The sequence below is a fragment of the Panulirus ornatus genome, chromosome 42 (genome assembly GCF_036320965.1).
Source record: "Panulirus ornatus isolate Po-2019 chromosome 42, ASM3632096v1, whole genome shotgun sequence".
In the NCBI taxonomy this organism is placed as follows: domain Eukaryota; kingdom Metazoa; phylum Arthropoda; class Malacostraca; order Decapoda; family Palinuridae; genus Panulirus; species Panulirus ornatus.
Window position 1 is genome coordinate 443,854 of NC_092265.1, and position 19,270 is coordinate 463,123.

The following is a 19,270-nucleotide window of genomic DNA, read 5'->3' on the forward strand; positions in this document are numbered from 1 at the left end:
GCACTGTGATCTGTCTAATGTTTCAGGTCTTAGCACCACCACAACTGTCTGAACGCCACCACACCGTCTGTCTCAGGACTACTAGCCACCACACCTGTCTGTCTCAGGACTACCAGCCACCACACCTGTCTGTCTCAGGACTACTAGCCACCACACCTGTCTGTCTCAGGACTACTAGCCACCACACCTGTCTGTCTCAGGACTACTAGCCACCACACCTGTCTGTCTCAGGACTACTAGCCACCACACCTGTCTGTCTCAGGACTACCAGCCACCACACCCGTCTGTCTCAGGACTACTAGCCACCACACCCGTCTGTCTCAGGACTACTAGCCACCACACCTGTCTGTCTCAGGACTACCAGCCACCACACCCGTCTGTCTCAGGACTACTAGCCACCACACCTGTCTGTCTCAGGACTACTAGCCACCACACCTGTCTGTCTCAGGACTACCAGCCACCACACCTGTCTCAGCACCGCCACGCCTACTCTCAACTCAGTGTCACCTTTTCTGCTATCTTTCTTAGGGCAATCACGAGAAGAAAGGTCTCAGCACCGACATGGCTGTTCTCTCTGGGCGTCATCAACCTTCTCTCCTCTCGGGGCAGTCTTACCATCATATCTCAGTGTCATCATACCTGCCTGCAGTTCCAGCTCATTTGCTCTCATTTCTCAGCCAGTAAAGATATGTCATTTACACGGACATGTTCTCACCAATATTCTAAGTGTTCTTTCAACCTAACCTAACCTAACCTAACCTAACCCTTCAGTTGTATCATTCCTGCTATCGTTCATTTGGAGGGAGAAAGGGTCCTCAAGACCAGAGGGCCGGTCCAACAGGTGAGGCCTAACCAAAAACATCGCCTTGTTTACCCACACCATGAGAGAAAACATCGCCTTGTTTACCCACACCATGAGAGAAAACATCGCCTTGTTTACCCACACCATGAGAGAAAACATCGCCTTGTTTACCCACACCATGAGAGAAAACATCGCCTTGTTTACCCACACCATGAGAGAAAACATCGCCTTGTTTACCCACACCATGAGAGAAAAACGCAATCGAAAAGTTGTTGGCACTTGCTATACGTTCATTCTAAGCTGAGTAACAATTCATTATTGAAATGCCTTATTCACTAGTCGTCAACAGGGTGACGAGTACAATGGTGACGTGGTGTTGATAGTCAGAGACGTAACCTGCGGATCTTTTTATCTGGTCATAATCGGGAGGCTAGTAAGGTTTGGCGAAAAGGTAGTGGCCATTCCGGCCAGCAGTACAGCTGAAGTAGTTCCTCTTCTCTATGTTCCGGGGTCATTATCATGGACTGCTTTCAGTTGGGAATCTTATGATAATCCTAATATATATAAATGTACACGATATGAGGGTAAAGAACCAGCTAGTCCGGGTCTTAACGTAAATTCACAGTAACAGGGTCGGGAAGTAAGAGGGTCGGGAAGCAGTTTGAACGTCCACTGCGCCAGGCAAAACTGGACGGACCACATCACAGCTGATTGGCAGGTCTCACGGTCGCTCTTCAATGTTTGCGTGGAACACTCTCTATGAAACCACCTTGGACTTTTATATCTATCATCTGGTTATAGCAGTAGCTATGAAAACGTACCGATTTACACAATGCGGCACACTCGAAAAAAGTAGATAGTTATTTGAACGCATGCGCAAATGTGAGTGCGCAAGTACTTTCAGCCGACTGGCATAAGTAGTCTGACGGGAAAGTTGAAAGGAAGTAGGTTACAGCAGCTGTACCTGCAGCTGTTCCATAATACATACATACATACATACATACTGTAGCCTTCAGGAACATTCGAGTTTCAGAATCGTTCAATTTATTACCAAAATCTGAAACGATGCAACACCGGCTTATGTTCTGGTTGCAGGGACGAGCACCAGCGGTGGCCAGCCGGCTGGACGGACGTTACGGAGGCCAAGAAAAAGTGGAAGAAGACCCGAGCCCCAGGCAGTTCCCCCGGCCACGGCTGCCTACACGTGGCACCAGCAGACACACATGTATCACCAGCAGACAGACACTGGCAACACGGGTTACGGAAGACATTAGTCACATGTAAGACACGTGAAAACTAACTTTTTGCAATGCTTAGTTATGATCAAGTGTGGTACTGTGGACGATCATGTGTGGTGCTGTGGACGATCATGTGTGGTATGTGGACGATCATGTGTGGTACTGTGGACGATCATGTGTGGTGCTGTGGACGGTCATGTGTGGTGCTGTGGACGGTCATGTGTGGTACTGTGGACGATCATGTGTGGTGCTGTGGACGATCATGTGTGGTGCTGTGGACGATCATGTGTGGTACTGTGGACGGTCATGTGTGGTGCTGTGGACGGTCATGTGTGGTGCTGTGGACGGTCATGTGTGGTACTGTGGACGATCATGTGTGGTGCTGTGGACGATCATGTGTGGTGCTGTGGACGATCATGTGTGGTGCTGTGGACGATCATGTGTGGTATGTGGACGATCATGTGTGGTATGTGGACGGTCATGTGTGGTACTGTGGACGATCATGTGTGGTGCTGTGGACGATCATGTGTGGTGCTGTGGACGATCATGTGTGGTACTGTGGACGGTCATGTGTGGTGCTGTGGACGATCATGTGTGGTGCTGTGGACGATCATGTGTGGTGCTGTGGACGATCATGTGTGGTATGTGGACGATCATGTGTGGTGCTGTGGACGGTCATGTGTGGTGGTGTGGACGGTCATGTGTGGTATGTGGACGATCATGTGTGGTGCTGTGGACGATCATGTGTGGTGGTGTGGACGGTCATGTGTGGTGCTGTGGACGGTCATGTGTGGTGCTGTGGACGATCATGTGTGGTGCTGTGGACGATCATGTGTGGTACTGTGGACGGTCATGTGTGGTGCTGTGGACGATCATGTGTGGTGCTGTGGACGATCAAGTGTGGTACTGTGGACGATCATGTGTGGTATGTGGACGATCATGTGTGGTACTGTGGACGATCATGTGTGGTGCTGTGGACGATCATGTGTGGTGCTGTGGACGGTCATGTGTGGTACTGTGGACGATCATGTGTGGTATGTGGACGGTCATGTGTGGTGCTGTGGACGGTCATGTGTGGTGCTGTGGACGATCATGTATGATACTGTGGACGGTCATGTGTGGTACTGTGGACGATCATGTGTGGTATGTGGACGGTCATGTGTGGTGCTGTGGACGGTCATGTGTGGTGCTGTGGACGATCATGTGTGGTACTGTGGACGATCATGTGTGGTGCTGTGGACGATCATGTGTGGTATGTGGACGGTCATGTGTGATGCTGTGGACGGTCATGTGTGGTACTGTGGACGATCATGTGTGGTATGTGGACGGTCATGTGTGGTGCTGTGGACGATCATGTGTGGTGCTGTGGACGGTCATGTGCGGTGCTGTGGACGGTCATGTGTGGTGCTGTGGACGATCATGTGTGGTGTTGTGGACGATCATGTGTGGTACTGTGGACGGTCATGTGTGGGGCTGTGGACGGTCATGTGTGGTGCTGTGGACGGTCATGTGTGGTATGTGGACGATCATGTGTGGTACTGTTGACGATCATGTGTGGTGCTGTGGACGATCATGTGTGGTATGTGGACGGTCATGTGTGGTGCTGTGGACGGTCATGTGTGGTGCTGTGGACGATCATGTGTGGTGCTGTGGACGGTCATGTGTGGTATGTGGACGGTCATGTGTGGTGCTGTGGACGATCATGTGTGGTGCTGTGGACGATCATGTGTGGTACTGTGGACGGTCATGTGTGATGCTGTGGACGATCATGTGTGGTATGTGGACGGTCATGTGTGGTGCTGTGGACGGTCATGTGTGGTATGTGGACGGTCATGTGTGGTACTGTGGACGATCATGTGTGGTGCTGTGGACGATCATGTGTGGTGCTGTGGACGATCATGTGTGGTGCTGTGGACGATCATGTGTGGTATGTGGACGGTCATGTGTGGTACTGTGGACGATCATGTGTGGTGCTGTGGACGGTCATGTGTGGTGCTGTGGACGGTCATGTGTGGTGCTGTGGACGATCATGTGTGGTGCTGTGGACGATCATGTGTGGTGCTGTGGACGATCATGTGTGGTATGTGGACGGTCATGTGTGGTGCTGTGGACGGTCATGTGTAGTGCTGTGGACGATCATGTGTGGTACTGTGGACAGTCAAGTGTGGTGCTGTGGACGATCATGTGTGGTGCTGTGGACGATCAAGTGTGGTACTGTGGACGATCATGTGTGGTATGTGGACGATCATGTGTGGTACTGTGGACGATCATGTGTGGTGCTGTGGACGATCATGTGTGGTGCTGTGGACGGTCATGTGTGGTGCTGTGGACGGTTATGTGTGGTGCTGTAGACGATCATGTGGGGTGCTGTGGACGATCATGTGTGGTATGTGGACGGTCATGTGTGGTGCTGTGGACGGTCATGTGTGGTACTGTGGACGATCATTTGTGGTATGTGGACGATCATGTGTGGTGCTGTGGACGATCATGTGTGGTGCTGTGGACGATCATGTGTGGTGCTGTGGACGGTCATGTGTGGTGCTGTGGACGGTCATGTGTGGTGCTGTGGACGATCATGTGTGGTGCTGTGGACGATCATGTTTGGTGTTGTGGACGATCATGTGTGGTGCTGTGGACGATCATGTGTGGTACTGTGGACGATCATGTGTGGTGCTGTGGACGGTCATGTGTGGTACTGTCGACGGTCATGTGTGGTGCTGTGGGCGGTCATGTGTGGTGCTGTGGACGGTCATATGTGGTACTGTGGACGATCATGTGTGGTGCTGTGGACGGTCATGTGTGGTGCTGTGGACGGTCATGTGTGGTGCTGTGGACGGTCATGTGTGGTGCTGTGGACGGTCATGTGTGGTACTGTGGACGGTCATGTGTGGTACTGTGGACGATCATGTGTGGTGCTGTGGACGGTCATGTGTGGTATGTGGACGATCATGTGTGGTGCTGTGGACGGTCATGTGTGGTGCTTGGACGATCATGTGTGGTGCTGTGGACGATCATGTTGTGGTGCTGTGGACGATCATGTGTGGTATGTGGACGGTCATGTGTGGTACTGTGGACGGTCATGTGTGGTACTGTGGACGGTCATGTGTGGTGCTGTGGACGGTCATGTTTGGTGCTGTGGACGGTCATGTGTGGTACTGTGGACGGTCATGTGTGGTGCTGTGGACGGTCATGTATGGTGCTGTGGACGGTCATGTGTGGTATGTGGACGGTCATGTGTGGTGCTGTGGACGGTCATGTGTGGTACTGTGGACGGTCATGTGTGGTGCTGTGGACGGTCATGTTTGGTGCTGTGGACGGTCATGTGTGGTACTGTGGACGGTCATGTGTGGTGCTGTGGACGGTCATGTGTGGTGCTGTGGACGATCATGTGTGGTACTGTGGACGGTCATGTGTGGTGCTGTGGACGGTCATGTGTGGTATGTGGACGGTCATGTGTGGTGCTGTGGACGATCATGTGTGGTATGTGGACTAGGTTAGATCAAATATCATGCTGGCACTTTAACTTACATAAAGACGGTTGTCACATGTGGTCGGAGATACTAACACACTGGATCATGACGGGCAGATCTGGACTTAGCCTTTAGGAAATGGCACACCATACAGGGCCGGCCGTAGTCAACACACACACACACAGACACACACACACACACACACATGGATAAGGGAAGATTCAGCAAGCTGTTCACATCCTACATTAGGCTAAAAGTAGAACATGCTTCTTAATGTTAATTACTTCACTTATTAGGTACAAAGAGTTGATAGAGAAGATCCACAGGAGAGCAGTAATGACGGCACCAGAATTAAGATAGCTGTGTTACAGGGAAAGTTTTGATGCCTTTATACTTGTTCGCCATAAAAGATGGAAGAGTTAGGGGTGACTTGATCACAACCTTTAAGTTTATAAAGCAGTTCAATGAGGTAGACAGTAAGTATCTATTAGAAGGATGCCAGGAATGAACCAGAGGCTACAAACAGGAATGAGAGAAGACTTACTACAGTATAAGAGTAGCAGACAAATGGACTAAACTCAGTTATAGGATGGTGAGTGAATGGCATAGGTAAGGTTGTGAAGTTGTATGACAGTAGAGACTAAGAGAAGGAGCCCCATAAGTGTAGCACTTCTTCCCTGTGCAGTACAGTAGGTAATGACGCACGCAGGCTCAGTGTGGGTGGGCGGAGGTGCGGATGGTGGTGTTGCACATGATGTGAAGAACCGCAGGAATGCGGGTACCGAGCAGGCGTGGACCTTAGGGATGCGGGTACCCAGCAGGCGTGGACCTTAGGGATGCGGATACCGAGCAGGCGTGGACCTAGGATTGTGAGTACCAGAAGGGTGTGGGTCAGGGTTGTGGGGACAACGATGTTAATGACGCACTACCATATACACATGAACACTGATGAAATGCTTCACCGTAAGGGTCAGTCCGGTCTTTGTGTCCCGCACGTCAGTAATGAATATCAACCCTCACTCAACCCACCACTCCCTCACTGTAACTTCACTCAGCCCACAACTCCCTCATAGTAACCTCACTCAACCCACCACTCCCTCACTGTAACTTCACTCAGCCCACAACTCCCTCATAGTAACCTCACTCAACCCACCACTCCCTCACTGTAACTTCACTCAGCCCACAACTCCCTCATAGTAACCTCACTCAACCCACCACTCCCTCACTGTAACTTCACTCAGCCCACAACTCCCTCATAGTAACCTCACTCAACCCACCACTCCCTCACTGTAACTTCACTCAGCCCACAACTCCCTCATAGAAACCTCACTCAACCCACCACTCCCTCACTGTAACTTCACTCAGCCCACAACTCCCTCATAGTAACCTCACTCAACCCACCACTCCCTCACTGTAACTTCACTCAGCCCACAACTCCCTCATAGTAACCTCACTCAACCCACCACTCCCTCACTGTAACTTCACTCAGCCCACAACTCCCTCATAGTAACCTCACTCAACCCACCACTCCCTCACTGTAACTTCACTCAGCCCACAACTCCCTCATAGTAACCTCACTCAACCCACCACTCCCTCACTGTAACTTCACTCAGCCCACAACTCCCTCATAGTAACCTCACTCAACCCACCACTACCTCACTGGAAGTCTATCTTCAGTTTCCGCATGAGACGCATGTCTAAGGTTATAGCTATAGCTAAAGAGAATCCAAAGATCTTAGCAGGTTTGAACACTCCGTCAACAGGCCGACTCCAACAACCTGACCAATCTGACTCTCAACCGGCCGAGTCCAACCACTCAGTCCACCATACCCACTTCGTGTACCAGAGTGTTATACATGTTGCAAGACCGGACTCCATCAACGCCAGACAAACATTCGCTGTTTAGTGAAGGTTTGGCGTTATATTATCCCTGACGATGAGGGACCTGTTGACAACGAGGATCTGTGTGGCCTTGCTCGCAGCAGCCACACACTCACCACATATGTCAGGCTTGGGACTGTAGCCTGGGCTGGTGGAGGATGAGATGTATGTTTATACAAGATGGTTAGGGTAAGTCAATAAACCTCATGGTATTTCTTCATAAGTTTCCGGTAGGAAGTTCTTCGAGTGGAAACCTCCATTAGATGATAACGTAAACAGAGCACCATCCGCGCTGTTCTGAGGTCCTGCGCATGACGTCATGCAGCGTAGCATTGATGGTAATTGAACAAAGTTTTGGCGGGAAAGAAAATCATGGTGTGTTTCCTATATATCAACGATAACAACACGTCATGATATAATCATCCGGTACCACATGACTGATCTCAGTCATACGAGACATCCGGTGCCACACGACTGATCTCAGTCATACGAGACATCCGGTGCCACACGACTGATCTCAGTCATACGAGACATCCGGTGCCACACGACTGATCTCAGTCATACGAGACATCCAGTACCACATGACTGATCTCAGTTATACGAGACATGGCTGGCTATGGTGACCAGGACCAGGGTAATGTGAGCAGACGCCAGCCAGCGGGCAGTGGTTGTGTCTGTATGTAACCTTGGCAGTCACTCTATCAGCCCCCTTCCATCTACAAATTTGCCTTGTGTTTCCTTGCTATTGCATTACGTACATGTACGTACATGTCAGGTCTTGGCAACGGAAGCAAATGATATTCTGATGTTATTTTGAAAATATTAATACATTAAGACTTGCGAATTCTCACAGCACCTTCACTCTCTTCCCACTTGTCCACATGCCTTATATATATATATATATATATATATATATATATATATATATATATATATTCCTATGAGTCCACGGGAAAAATAAAACACGATAAGTTCCCAAGTGCACTTTCGCGTAATGATTACATCAGGGGAGACACAAGAGAGAAATATAAGTCACTTGATATACATCGAAGATACACACACACACACACACACACACACACACACACACACATATATATATATATATATATATATATATATATATATATATATATATATATATATATATATATATATACACAAAGATATATACATATATACACACGTACATATTCTTGCTTGCCGTCATCCATTCCTGACGCTACCTCGCCCCACAGGAAACAGCATCGTCACCCTTGGCTTCAGCGAAGTAGCGCCAGGCTCAGCATTGAGGTTACACCACGAGTGGTCACCTTTAGCGAGGTTTATAATTCAGTCGAATCATATTTATAATTAACTAAGGACCAATTTCCGAGTATTGGCGTTACATAGTTCCTCTTTTCAAAGGTTGCCGCACCCTGGTAGTTACGAATGAGAAACGGAGCCCGTACTCCCAGTGATGCAGCCTTGCGAAAGGTGCCTCTTTACTTGGAGTGTAAAGCCACGTCCACACGGTCGAGCTGTGCCTGGCAGGCTGTGCCTGGCAGGGCAAAGTCTGCAGACTATGCCCGCGTAAGGTGTCCACACAGCTGTCTGTGGTGGTTGGAGGGCAGTCGGACGCCAGCAGTTGTTGTGAGCGAGTGGTTCATTACGGTACGATCACCATGGTGCGCGCCATACTTCGAAAGAAGATAGCACTATTAACGATATCCGTACCCAGTACATGAACTACCTCAATGCAGAGGGTGCTGTGCAATGGCAGTATAGAATGGCAAATGTATAATTGTGTAGGTGCCCCTCCCCATTCCCCCAGATAACCCTCCTTCCCCGCCCGCACTCACCACCTCGGCCTCTATGCCCTGTAGACTTTTCCCTCATCCCCTCGTTGTCCACCATCACTTTTGTTATCAACACTCCCTCTATCACATTTACATACGACTTATGTATCAGGAATTATTGTTGATGGGACTATTGTTCAAACTGTGATTTTGTACCTTATGACAAAAATTAATTCACAGACACTGAATACACATTAAGAGTGGGACTATGAAATGCTGGTTTAACGTGAACCATTGCAGTCTCCCTTAACTCAAGACACCTATTTTACATGATAAAACTGGCTGATTTTGTAATATACCTATACAGGCTGTCTGAAAGTAATTGTTGGATTTCATTACCCTTATGTGAAGCATATTATTGAAAATTGGTTATATACTTAGAGAGAGAGAGAGAGAGAGAGAGAGAGAGAGAGAGAGAGAGAGAGAGAATAGTAAGTACGTACTTACCTCGGAATCAGAAACATCCTCGGATACTGTTTCTGTAGTCTGGTTGCTCGCGATGCTTGACATATTTGACACACCTGGCCGCACAGAATCACCGTCGTTCAGGAATGAGTCAAAGCACCACAACTTGGGTGTATGAATTTCACCTGACCCAGCTCCTGATTCCTTCGATGTGCACATTAGCCTCGATTCTCGCCGATGTTGGTTTCTGAGGGAATCCAATTTCTTTTTTACATCATCAACACTCCTGCTTATTGTCTGTGCTATATCCCTTATTGCTGCAGCACGTTTGTCTCTATTTCTGTAATCAAAACACTTTACATTCCACAGACATTCATGTGATTTATATATATCAGTCAAAGTTACAGTGTCTTGTCGTGACCAATATGCACTAGTACTCGGTGTGGACATAGTGTACTAATAACGTGGTAGTCAGTGGATCTGCCTGCACCTTACCTCGTGCGTTTGGCAGTGACGGAAGACCTCCATCCACTGCCCTCTATTGGCGCCGGGAGCGGACAGTTTGATGGTTCGCCCGCTGAAACCGCTCGTACAAGGGCAAAGCCTTCGTGCCCGACGGACACTGCTCGGCCGTGTGGACGTGGCTTAACACCTTAAGGAAGAGCCCAGTAACACCTTGTCAGTCCATGAAACAGAGGACTTCAGTTTCATCAAAGAATTCACTTGATGTCCATTCTGTCCGTGCTACCTACGAGTGTAGCGCAGCAGCCTTCAAGCTTTACAGGAGGGCTTCTCGGGTTGTAAAATACTAACGATACAAACATACACTGCAGGGGAGTTAATAATACACCATGAAAATTTTAATTTCCATGTATTGTTGATAAATGGTACAAGGTTATGGTTTCCACAAGAACTTAAATGTCTTTGTACCCTAACACAAGGACTAGAAAGGGATGCATATAAAACTTTCTAAAATATGCCTATTTCCCATACGTCTTTACACACCACTTTCAAATATTTGTATACACCAGGTGACCCTAAAATATGCAAAAGAAATCACTAATAATGCATATTAACAATCATAAAAATGAAAATAAAAATTCAGGTTTATGGTACAAAGTCATGTAACCCATGATATGTATAGAATGGCCGGTGTTTTGAGATCGATCAAATGATACATCAGGAGTTAACCAAGGCCTGGTAATGGATGAACGGTAGTCAAGAATAATGAATCCTTTATTTGAGAAATGTTTCAAATATCCAAGCACTTCAGTTCTATATCCCAGTTACCAGGAAACACCACTTACATCACAATAAAGTAATATTGCTACAGGTGACATCAGAAACAGGTATGTTCTGCAAAAACCCGTCCTTAATTTGTTATACTGATAATTCAAACCGGAAGAAACAATTCCAGATTAAATAATCAGACATGGTGGAAATAAATTATGTATGTTGTTAAACGCATGAAGACCAGTGACAACAAAATAAATTAGCTCTAGAGAACACTCAAGCCTGAAAAGGTGACTTTGTAATTAGATCCGTCTTGGTTATCACAGCATCAGTCACCATTTTCACAGTAAAGCAGGGATTCATACAAGTTTAAATTCTATACTGAGCCCTAGCTGGGGCTCTTGTACCCCCTCACCGACCAAAAGTAGTGGGTCAAGACTGGCCATAATGACTGTAGGAATGGTAATGGTAAAAACTTGAACGATCACAGAATTGATCAGATCAAACATAAATTACATGAAATAAGGACAGAGGAAAAACAAAAAAAATCAACAAAATTCTGCCCAGACAAGGCACACACCGGCGGATCTCTCAACATCTTGGACATATTTACAGGCAGATAAATTATCCTTTGGCATTTATAGGCAAATACCTGGCCGATGAAGACCAGGTCTGGACAAAAGTCTCCTGTACACAACAAAAAATACACATATTGCACACACACATAAAGAAATAGTGAATTTGTCTGAGACCTACGTACAAGGCGGTCATCATAATCCAAGTCTCTTAAGTCCTGGTCGAGGTAGTGCATTACGACTCTTGGATTGTTTGTTTTCTGCCGCCCAGGACTTGGACTTGCCTCGAAAATGCTTCAGATCTTCAGCATGTTTAGAGTCCAGCATTCTCACATACTTCTTAGGGATGCAAAGTTCTGGATACTTTTCAAAAAATGCCTTGTAGCCACCCTCTAGCAGGTACATCTCTGGGAAGTGAAGTGCAGGATAGTGTTCCTTATTTATAGCTCGATCCATCTCACGAAGTAACCTCTGAGTCTTTGGACCACGTTCAGCAGAAAATTCACAATGGAAGATCAAAATCTCCCTACTTGCTTCCTCACTAGTTATGACTGGAGCTCCTTTCTTTGCTTGCAAGTATTCTTCAACCAATTTTGGATGGTGCCACATCTCTGCACCAATAATGTGGCCACCTTCAAATTCATAGGGATATCTACAATCTATAATTCTAAATGAGGCGACTTTACTGCTATACTCTCCTCTAACAACCTGGGCCACAGTGTCCACACTGACGGATTTGAGATCTGGATGTTTGGCACCTTCAACAGTGGGAAGCAGGACAGATTTGGAGAAGTCACCAATAAGATTTCCATCATGTCCAGCTGAAAAGGAAAAATAACAAAATACCAATAACCAAAAAGAAAATTTGATCATAACATTATCTACTAAATCAAAAACATCAGATATCAGTAGAAACTTTATCACCTTTTAAAGAGCTAATGGAATCTACTTGCACGATACTTACAGGATTTATTTAAGGCCTTCATGATGGACACGTGACTTTCAGAGTGGCTACGCTGAATTTTAGGCTTAATCACTTGGGTAGTGGTCACTTCTGGTGCAGACACTTGTTTCTGCACGAGAGGAGCACGATTTTTTTCACCGGTTGTTGTAGAGGCACTGAAGGTTATTGGAGACAACTGATCAGAAGAATCATCTTGTTTCCTCCGCTTGCATTCCATGCCATTAGAGAGATCAGTTGGAGGCTGTGGCCGCTTAAAGGACACTGCTGCAGTACTAGCCTGCACAGCCTGAGCTCCAGAGATACTCTGTACCTGATGAACATATGATGCATTACATATCTCACCTTACAAATCTAAAATGATAACCGTCTAACAACTCTTACCATGGGCATTCCCTAGACTCTAGGTATAGTGGCATAAGCTTATCTCTTCATACTTGTTTGCAGTTTCCCGTGTTAGCAAGGTAGCACCAGAAAAAGAAATGGCCTTAATTGTTCATAACTATAATTACTCCATTCCCAATTTACTGAGGAGGATCTGCAGAATTACCTCTCAAACAATTCCTGCTAACCATCTTAGCACCTTCAAACCATTGACCCCAGATGTATGAAACATATATATAACAATTTTGTTAACTGGTTTGTGTTACACCACTTACTTGTTTCAATGAAAAAAGAACATGGAACAAGGATGTTTCTATAAGCACATTTACAATGGGAATAAAGATGAATGTCTTTGAAAGAAGACACTCTTGGATAATAAACAGGATTGCAGTTAAAAGACAAAAGCTTGAGAAAACAACATAAATATTAAGAGAAATCTTCGACTAATATGGTAGACCACAGGTGGTGTTGCACAAAGAATTGCTTATAGAGAGCCATCAATGGGCTTGTGCAAGAATTGCTTATAGAAAGCCATCAATGGGCTTGTGCAAGAATTGCTTATAGAGAGCCATCAATGGGCTATCTCTTACTTTCTTCGATCAGTTGCCCCACTAAGTAACCAAGTAAAATGCATACAGTACCCACAATACACAGAATGAAACATTAAAGTAAATCCCTTGCTCAATACAAGAGCAGAAACTGACAAACAATTCTATGTATCTTGTAACTAAGCTTACCCTGGACGAGGTAGGTGTAGTGTCTATCATTGAGAGACACCGTCTGATGGAGGGACGACCTTCAAAGATCGACCTAGGTGGAACTTGAGATTGTGATGACGTGGGTGCTGCTGAGGGTTGAATTGGTGCAGAGAGAAGTTTAGAAAGACCTAAGGGCTCATCTTCTTGTGTATTCATCTCATTCATTAGATCCATGAGCATTGTATCTTCCTCGTCTCCTTTTGACAGAGACGAAAACTTTCTGAAGGGTTTACGCCCTTCAGTTGAATCATGTGAAGATGTAATGGGTGTAGAGGTGGCAGTGGAAAAAACTGTAACAGGTGAGGATATGATGGCAACTGACTTCACTGGGGAGATTATTGGGAGAGGCTTAGGTGGGGACAAGTCTAGGTTGAGCTTCCGTGGAGCGCAGCTCACTGGTACACTGAAACTAAATGATATCTTGTCAAACAATACTGAAATTATTGCAATATAGTTTCCAGTAAAAGCTAAAAACTACAGAAATAATCAGTAACTGGAAATTGTATGGCTACTGCTGACGGACATCACAAAACATGTTCTATCTCAGATCTTTAAATAACAGGTATATAACTTACCAGTCAACATCCAGTTTTTTGCTGCTTTCTGAGTATCCACTGTCTTGAGAATTTGTATCACAATCATCTGGTGGGGACGGTTTGTGCGGGGAGGTTAACACTCTCTTGGAAGGTGACACCAACTGCAAGTTCTAATGAAGAATGACAAAGTCAGTGAACCAAATAAACAAAAAAGCCATTCAAAACAGCCCGGAAAAACATTACATTTACAAGTTTTGATAATAAGGAATGGCATATTAATTCTCTTTATACAAACCTTTTTAAGGGGGCTCAGGTTTCTATTGACTGTGTTTTGTACATCCTGGAGCGGACTGGCTCGAGAGCGAGGGGGGATAGTGCTGCGGGACGGGGAGTAGTATGGAGAGGGGAAGTTCTCCTTATCACGGGAAGAGAGTCGACGTGATGGGGAGATAGGAGACTCTTCACCTTGACTCGATCCAGGGTCCGAAATATGGCTGTCATGCAACAAACCTGTACAAATACCACGTAAGTACAATGTTAATCTTAAAAAAAAAAAAAAAACTATAAATATCAATATAAAAAACATTTATTTTGAAACAGAATTGTTGATGAAGGGAATAAGTTCCCCAATTGGACGAAGTTCCAAAAACTACAGAAAGTTTTAAAAACCAGATTAGATGTCTACATGAGTGACATGATAGGCAAAAATCAGTTAAGGGTGGCTTTATTTGTTTTACCTAACATCAGTACTATACGTTTGTGCCGATTTACTTTTCAACCTTGCCTGTTATATTTAGTACATCAAAAGTCCTCCTGTGGATATTTCAATTTCTTGTAAATGATTAAGAATGTGTATCTATCTTAATTTCAAAAACTTATTTTCATAAAACATTTAGAAATCATAAATGGAAATGGATGTGAACAGTGGCTGCCTTGTATTGACCAAAACATTCCTCATTAACACCTTCATCTCATCTTCACCACAGAACATGCCTGCATGATAAGCTTACTAATACTCTTGCATGATTTCTAAATTTAGCGTCAGAGCCAGTTTTAAAATTAGAAGATAGATTTTCTGACACAAGTGAAACATCCCCAGGAAGACCTTAAATACAGAAAATTAGAAACAGGCAAGCTTAACATATCAATCGCCAACACAAACACACGTTAAATGGTTAAAAAAAAAAAATTGAGATAAATAAAACCAGCCTTAACTGAAACTTACTTATCATATGACAAGACAGCTAATTTCAATGGACCAACTAAATAATTTCATTGACAAAATTCTACGCTAATCCTACATATTGTTAACATTGAAGTAATGGTTAACTATCAGTACATTCCATATCAGTTCTAGATTAATATCCAATCTTGTCAACAATGAATTCATGTTAAACATAGGTACAAAACATAAGCCAATGTGAGCACTTAATTGCCTATCTGAAGTCTACCAAACTGGCCTTCAAAAGTATTCAAAGTCATATCTGTAATATTCATAAGTTCAAACACGAAACTAAGTAAATGCACATTAATGCATCCCAAATTTTGAAGAAATATCACTTGCTTAATTTCCAAGTATATTCAAATATGATTTCATTTTCACAATCTTACTACAATCGAATGTTCGGTTGAAAAAACCTGTTTGGATTACATGTATATATTGCCGAGACTAAAGGAATCATTCTTAAATCAAAATTCATTCATTCAAAATTCTTTTCTCTGAAAAATCAAGGTTTTGCAGTCAAAACTCAATAAATAACCCTAGTGCCAATGATTGTAAATGTTACTGATTCTACTTTATATTCCTCATGGCTGGTCCATATAATTTTGATCTATCTAATGTAAACCTAATTCTTGGATAAAAACATTTGTAATAAACCGATGCAGCAAAAACACTAGCAGCAAATTGTCATGACCTGTTACGCCTGGAACCATTAAAAACGAAAAGTTTTAAGCTGCGGTACTATATTCCTCTAAACCCACAAAGTTACTCCAAACGCGACTGAAACACATAGTCCTAATATGGCACTTCTAAAAAAAGGTATGAGAAACCTACAACATGCATACATATCAACTCACTTGTGGAATGTAGTGAAGAGGTATCATGGCAAGACTGAGGAGTGTCCGTCATGTTAGAGGACAGGGATAGTCTCCTTCTTGGTGTCTCGGACAGTGAGGCGCCATGGTGCAGGCTGAGGGCCAGATTGGACATAGGGGACAGATCACTAGAGAGTTGCGGGCAATCTGACTGGCCTCCCCGCAACACACTCCTATACAGCAGATCACGGCTACTCATTTCTTCTGATTCTTCAACCTGAAAGGGAAGAGAAAAATAACTTTTATGCACGATCCTGGTTCTATTATAAAGATAAATATAAACATCCAGTTATCCGAAGTAAAGTCAGTCCCTCAAACACTCGATGACCTATCAACTGCTAAACATATGACTCTTGAAACCATTTGTTAAAGCTATTGTTTACTTGAAATCTATACACCTTACACTATAAATAGATCGACATCTTAGATCAAAATTCCAGGAGGAAACAGCTCAGTAGTAGTCTACAATAATGTGAATTATAAGAAAAGTTTGGTTCAACCTGTTATAAGGGATGCATATGAAAAGATTCTGGCACGAAACCAAGTAAGTGCCCTAACCTCTTCCGTAATGTAGAGGAATTTCATGTCACTAATAAAAAAAAAATGAAGTAAAATTGGGTTGCGCCAACATTTTTTTTTAAAGCTTGCATTTTCATTATGATGCTACTTCATTTTCTTTATACCAAGTCCTTTTCCTTAACAAGTATGAATGTAGCTAACTCTCGAGCTTCACTGTCAATACTATATATATAAACCTTGTATCCAATGCTGGACTTGGTTGATACCGAGTAAAGGTCGACGACACGAACACATTCCAGAAAGTAACGATAGTTCTATAAAATGACTTAGGTCTAAATATTCTCATGTAATGTTGATCAACTGTTATACACTGGCACTAGTCACTGATTCGAAATATTCATATACCATTTGTTACATAGATTTTCTTCGAAGTTCATTCTTCTGCTGCGTGAAAACACAGAACTCAGCACGGTATTTACCTCTTAAAAGTTCTTAATATAATCTTCACTAACTTTCTTTCCACACACTTGGCACATCAATAAAACTTTGTCCAGCACTTTCACTATCGCTCCATGATGACAAATCCTCCGAGATGTTGTCGGGAGGAGGATGAAGATGGAACTAACTACACGAACATCCTCCCGACATGTATGTTAACACTCAACTCCGAGGAACGGACGCCAGTTCACATCTGCCGCGCTTCTCATGGCGCAGGCATTTTGGGTTTGAGATGCATAACTGTAATTCGCTTTTTCCACCAAAAAGGATATTTTTAAAATCTAATAACTATTCTAAAGAAATAAAAGTTCTATCGTTATTTGAATAAGACAATAATCAAGACATTTGCCTCCTTTATATAGCTAAAACATGAAAAAACACTTTACCCCAAGTACTAAAGCTAGTGTCGTCTGCCGAGAATTATGCGTTATAGCAAATACATGTAAATTTCTTGTTTGTGTCTATCATAAACACTGTCTAATGGGAAAAAAACAATGACTTGTTTAAGTTACTTACTATCTTCTCAATTTCTAGTGCCCCTATACCTCGTAGATCCATATATCTTGTGAAAATATTGATTCAGTCTCATCCATTGGGAAGTACTTCACCGAATGCGTTCCAGCGCTCCCCAGCCCGATGTAAATATAGGAGGCAGAGATCCCTGGGTGAGACTTGCCCACAGCTGATTGGACAGCTGGGGACAGAGTTGGGAACGCAGAGCCAGACGAGGGCGTGGTGGACGCGCTGCATTATCGTGCATGTATCATATCCAGAGGAAGCCCGTGATTATCATGCATGATTTAGTAAAAAGAACTAATGAACCTCCTTAATTACCGATATCAACTCATGTTTGATATCACTGGGGATAATGTGAAGTGGAGCCAAGTGGTATACAGGGGTCGACGTGCCTCATTGGACTGAACCAGGACATATGAAGCAGCCGGGGAAAGCCTGTGGAACCTGGTTGTGGATAACGGACTAAGGCTTCGGTGCAATATATATGACAGTTAGAGAATGGGTGTGAGCGAATGAGGCCTTTCTTCTTTTCACACACACACACACACACACACACACACACACATATATATATATATATATATATATATATATATATATATATATATATATATATATATATATATATATATATATAGGGGAAAATGAATACTTCCCACGTATTCCCTGCGTGTCGTAGAAGGCGACTAAAAGGGGAGGGAGCGGGGGGCTGGAAATCCTCCCCTCTTGTTTTTTTGTTTTTTTTAATTTTCCAAAAAAAGGAACAGAGAAGGGGGCCAGGTGAGGATGTTCCCTCAGAGGCCCAGTCCTCTGTTCTTAACGCTACCTTGCTGATGCGGGAAATGGCGAATAGTTTAAAAAAAAATATATATATATATATATATATATATATATATATATATATATATATATATATATATATATATATATATATATATATTTATATGTGTGGATCAGGTGTTTGCCTTGAAGAATGTATGTGAGAAATACTTAGAAAAGCAAATGGATTTGTATGTAGCATTTATGGATCTGGAGAAGGCATATGATAGAGTTGATAGAGATGCTCTGTGGAAGGTATTAAGAATATATGGTGTGGGAGGCAAGTTGTTAGAAGCAGTGAAAAGTTTTTATCGAGGATGTAAGGCATGTGTACGTGTAGGAAGAGAGGAAAGTGATTGGTTCTCAGTGAATGTAGGTTTGCGGCAGGGGTGTGTGATGTCTCCATGGTTGTTTAATTTGTTTATGGATGGGGTTGTTAGGGAGGTAAATGCAAGAGTCCTGGAAAGAGGGGCAAGTATGAAGTCTGTTGGGGATGAGAGAGCTTGGGAAGTGAGTCAGTTGTTGTTCGCTGATGATACAGCGCTGGTGGCTGATTCATGTGAGAAACTGCAGAAGCTGGTGACGGAGTTTGGTAAAGTGTGTGGAAGAAGAAAGTTAAGAGTAAATGTGAATAAGAGCAAGGTTATTAGGTACAGTAGGGTTGAGGGTCAAGTCAATTGGGAGGTGAGTTTGAATGGAGAAAAACTGGAGGAAGTGAAGTGTTTTAGATATCTGGGAGT

General features: G+C 44.0%; 1 protein-coding gene across 3 annotated transcripts; it reads right to left on the reverse strand.

The window, feature by feature from the left end:
* Positions 1–10,488: 10,488 nt before the first annotated feature.
* LOC139761793 (M-phase inducer phosphatase-like) lies at positions 10,489–17,816 on the reverse strand. 3 transcript variants are annotated; one of them, XM_071686239.1, is made up of 7 exons: positions 17,712–17,816; positions 16,161–16,395; positions 14,377–14,591; positions 14,121–14,251; positions 13,525–13,954; positions 12,407–12,716; positions 10,489–12,263 (listed from the first exon to the last, which is right to left on the reverse strand). In XM_071686239.1, the coding sequence occupies exons 1-7, from the start codon at positions 17,751–17,753 to the stop codon at positions 11,638–11,640; spliced, it is 1,989 nt and encodes a 662-aa protein (XP_071542340.1). In that variant the 5' UTR covers positions 17,754–17,816; the 3' UTR covers positions 10,489–11,637. The 3 variants fall into 3 exon arrangements, with proteins under 3 accessions (XP_071542340.1, XP_071542342.1, XP_071542341.1); XM_071686241.1 differs by lacking the exon at positions 17,712–17,816 and adding an exon at positions 17,177–17,365; XM_071686240.1 differs by lacking the exon at positions 17,712–17,816 and adding an exon at positions 17,103–17,365.
* Positions 17,817–19,270: the final 1,454 nt, after the last annotated feature.

Excerpts from the sequence above, each read along its gene's own strand:
- LOC139761793 (XM_071686239.1), bottom strand. The coding sequence starts at position 17,753 with ATGGATCTACGAGGTATAGGGGCACTAGAAATTGAGAAGATA. Across the intron at positions 16,396-17,711 it reads CACTAGAAATTGAGAAGATA|GTTGAAGAATCAGAAGAAAT; the intron begins GTAAGTAACTTA and ends CTTCCCTTTCAG. Across the intron at positions 14,252-14,376 it reads ACCTGAGCCCCCTTAAAAAG|AACTTGCAGTTGGTGTCACC; the intron begins GTTTGTATAAAG and ends ATTCTTCATTAG.